The 491-nt window shown below is 60.1% G+C and overlaps 1 protein-coding gene across 1 annotated transcript in view; it reads left to right on the top strand.

Annotated features, from left to right (window-relative positions):
- Positions 1-491, top strand: part of EMH_0090510 (uncharacterized protein) — a gene marked incomplete at both ends in the record, with an annotated part of 1327 nt that overhangs the window by 482 nt on the left and 354 nt on the right. Inside the window, one exon of the mRNA XM_013501585.1 lies at positions 237-491. Coding sequence (XP_013357039.1) covers positions 237-491 — 255 coding nt within the window. The remainder of the gene's footprint in view (positions 1-236) is intronic.

Here is a 491-nt window from a genome sequence, read left to right as displayed (position 1 = left end):
GCATAGAAGTTGCTGCAGCAGGTGGAGCAGCAGCAACAGCAGCAGCAGCAGCAGCTGCTGCTGCTGCTGCTGTTGCTGTTGCTGTTGCTGTTGCTGTTATTGTTGTTGTTGTTGTTTGTGTTTGTTCTGTCTCCTGTCTCCTCCTCTTCTCCCCCCTCAACCCCCATCACCGCCTCTAAACCCCTCAGCCCCCGGGGGCCCCTAAACCCTCGCGCAACCCCCCGGCACGACCGCAGCGCCTGACGCGCCCGCAGCAGCTCGGGGGCCTGTCCCTGCAGCAGCAGCAGCAGCAGCAGCAGCAGCAGCAGAAGGAGCATGTGGAGCAAGTGCAACATATGCAGCAGCCGCAGGAGGGGGAGCAGCACACGTACAAGCAGCAGCAGCATGAAAAACAGCAACAGCAGCAGCAGCACAAGCAGCAGCACGATCATCAACAGCAGCACAAGCAGCAGCAGCTGCTGCTGCACAAAAGCAGCAGCAGCTGCTGCAAA

The sequence above is a fragment of the Eimeria mitis genome, genomic scaffold (assembly GCF_000499745.2).
Source record: "Eimeria mitis Houghton genomic scaffold, Emh_scaff7152, whole genome shotgun sequence".
Classification (NCBI taxonomy): domain Eukaryota; phylum Apicomplexa; class Conoidasida; order Eucoccidiorida; family Eimeriidae; genus Eimeria; species Eimeria mitis.
This window is presented reverse-complemented; position numbering and strand designations above follow the sequence as displayed.